Genomic DNA, 2653 nt, shown 5'->3' on the forward strand with positions numbered 1-2653 from the left:
TATGACATTAAGGAGTTAATGTTTGTCAAGTCAATTTTAATATGGCACACTTGTGTACTCCAGGGGTAATTACATAGAAATGGTGATATATGTGAAACACGCATAGTTAAGTTTTTACAACACATACATATGAATCCAAATTAAATATAAATCTCCCCTGTATAACTCCAAGTTGGGAAAACTCCCCATAAGGTTGTGGCTACTTGCTTAAGGCCCGGTTCTGGTTAAACTGTGGTTGTACGGGAAGTATATGTCCCATTGCGAAACACCATATCAGAAGCCATACAGTCCTTTGGAAAATCCAGAGGGTTACACGTTGCTTGTCTCTTCAAAGCTACAGCACAGTAATCCACCTGTTCTGCATCCAGCCCAGACTCAAGCCACCGGAAACACACAATGCGCTGGAATGAACGCCGGAAATTGTCTGACACAAAGCCGTACAGGATAGGATTGGCTCCGCTGTTGGCGTAGCTGAGAATGACAAAAAGCTGAGTGACCATTGGGTCTGGGGGCCGGTGGAAAACGCTGACAAGTTGGACGATGTAGAAGGGCATCCAGCAGAGAACGAACACGGCCACGACTAGCAGCACCATGCGGGTGATCTTCTTCTCTGAGCGCCGCCGTTGAAGCCATCCTGCTTTAAGCCCCACTGCTCGCATCCTGGCCACCATTAAACAGTAGCATAAGCAGATGGCTCCGACCGGCAGCAGAAACCCAAGCAGGAAAGTATAGACCACGAATGCTTCTGACCACGCCGATTCAGGCCACAAGAAGTTACAGTCCACACCACCATCCTGCGCCGGGACAGTGTCTGCGAAGATAATGATGGGCAGGATGACTATAAGTGACAGCCCCCATACGCACACATTGACTACTTTGGCGACAGTTGGTCTGCGGTAGCGGGCAGCCTTGATAGGATGGACAACTGCTATGTATCGGTCCACACTCAGCACAGTCAGGCAGAAGATTGATGTAAACATATTAATACCATCTACACTCAGCACCAACCTACACATCAGCGAACCGAAGGGCCAATGACGGACGGCAGCTGATGTGGCCAGAAAGGGAACACTTAACATGAACAACTCATCAGCAATCGCTAAGTTGAGGATGTAAATGTTCGTGGCTGTTTTCATTTTGGCGTATTTCAGAATTACGTAGATGACCATGGCGTTGCCAGTAAGACCTACACAGCAGACAAGAGCATAGATGGATGGGATGATGATTTTACTGGCGTCAGGCTCCTGGTAGTAGTCCTCATAGTCCATGCTTGTGTTATAGGGCAGCCCTGTTGGATAGGACCCAAAGTCCTGGCTCCCATTGAAATCCATAGTCACTTTTGCCGGGTATGCTAACTTTTAGTTGGAATGATGCTCTCCGATGGAGCTATAAAGAGCTGAAGTGAAGTCAAACTTTGAGCTTCTTGGAATTTGTAATTCCACAGATCACCAAATAGCCAGCCCTGCACATGCACTTAATCAACAGTTGTTGGTGTGCCCCCCGACCCCATACATTTGTCTAGACAATGATGGAAATACATCCTTATTTTTTCAACAATTCTGTTTTAGCAACCTTTGTCAACACTTTTCACCCCAAGTCCAAGTCTATCAAATGGCTGCAGTTATGAGAGTGGACAGGGATTCCTGATTGGCGTAGTAATCTAAAAGAACGTCTGAACGTGCTGATACTCTGGAAAGAGTCAATGGAGATGAAGTTTTTTTAAATACTAAATAATTAATCACTACAAAAAAGTGCTAATTCTGTAGGAGTCCTTGTTTTTCTTAGAATATCTTGAGATATTGAGAGAGTCCTTTTATAATGTCTGACATTAACTTGGCTGATTAAGAACTCACAGGTTGTAAGGTTTAGGCAACAAAACAACTTGATGTTAAAAAAAAACATGGTTAATGTTAACTGGACTACGCATGTGTCTAGCAACACAAACAACACACTTGACTATCGAGTGACATTACAAAATGTCAACACCAGAAATGAACAGTGGTCTCCTGGACAAAAATCTTTTTTGTTTTGACCCATCCACCTTCGCTCCAACCCACCCTGTGTGGACTATCTAGCTCTTCAAACTACGTCAGTGACTCTGCCCGTGTCTTGTGTCAGACGCAGAGGAGCACTGACCAGCTAAGTTACTTGAAGCGTATTTTCCTCTTAGCTACAAAAAAACAGGGTATGCAGCAATTGTTCTTAAGGGTAACTACTATACGCACTGACTTGCAGGATTCTTAGTGGGCAATCGTGTAGCATTCCGTTTTCATTCATGAGTTGACATCTTATGCTCTTCTGTTCCAGATTGTAGTAGGTGCAGAGTTCTGATCAAAAGCAAGGTAAGACCACTTGGACACACAGTACATACAAAACACTCCATCTGTTGATTTGAACAGCACGTTCCGGCAGGTCAAATCGCATCAAGTGTTCACTTAAAGGTTATGTTGCTCGTCTTAGGCACTCATATTGCCTCGTTGAGTCTCACAGCCATTGCAGGGTGCCGTAAAATCATAAGGTTCCTGCCGAAGTTTCCCTTCGGGATACTTTGAGCTCCCGTTTTCCGTGACCTGAAATATGAAAACCTGTGAGAAAACAAAGAACTGTCACTTAGTTTGCCACCATCAAACACCAAGCACAAACATCATAGTAC

The 2653-nt window shown here is 44.5% G+C and overlaps 1 protein-coding gene across 1 annotated transcript; it reads right to left on the reverse strand.

Annotated features, from left to right (window-relative positions):
• Positions 1–224: 224 nt before the first annotated feature.
• sstr1b (somatostatin receptor 1b) lies at positions 225–1331 on the reverse strand. The gene has a single exon (XM_054601567.1). It carries the CDS (start codon positions 1329–1331, stop codon positions 225–227), a length of 1107 nt encoding a protein of 368 aa, XP_054457542.1.
• Between the last annotated feature and the right edge of the window lie 1322 nt (positions 1332–2653).

The sequence above is a fragment of the Anoplopoma fimbria genome, chromosome 7 (genome assembly GCF_027596085.1).
Source record: "Anoplopoma fimbria isolate UVic2021 breed Golden Eagle Sablefish chromosome 7, Afim_UVic_2022, whole genome shotgun sequence".
NCBI lineage: Eukaryota > Metazoa > Chordata > Actinopteri > Perciformes > Anoplopomatidae > Anoplopoma > Anoplopoma fimbria.

Coding starts and splice junctions, on each gene's coding strand:
- sstr1b (XM_054601567.1), bottom strand. CDS start 1,331: ATGGATTTCAATGGGAGCCAGGACTTTGGGTCCTATCCAACAGGGCTG.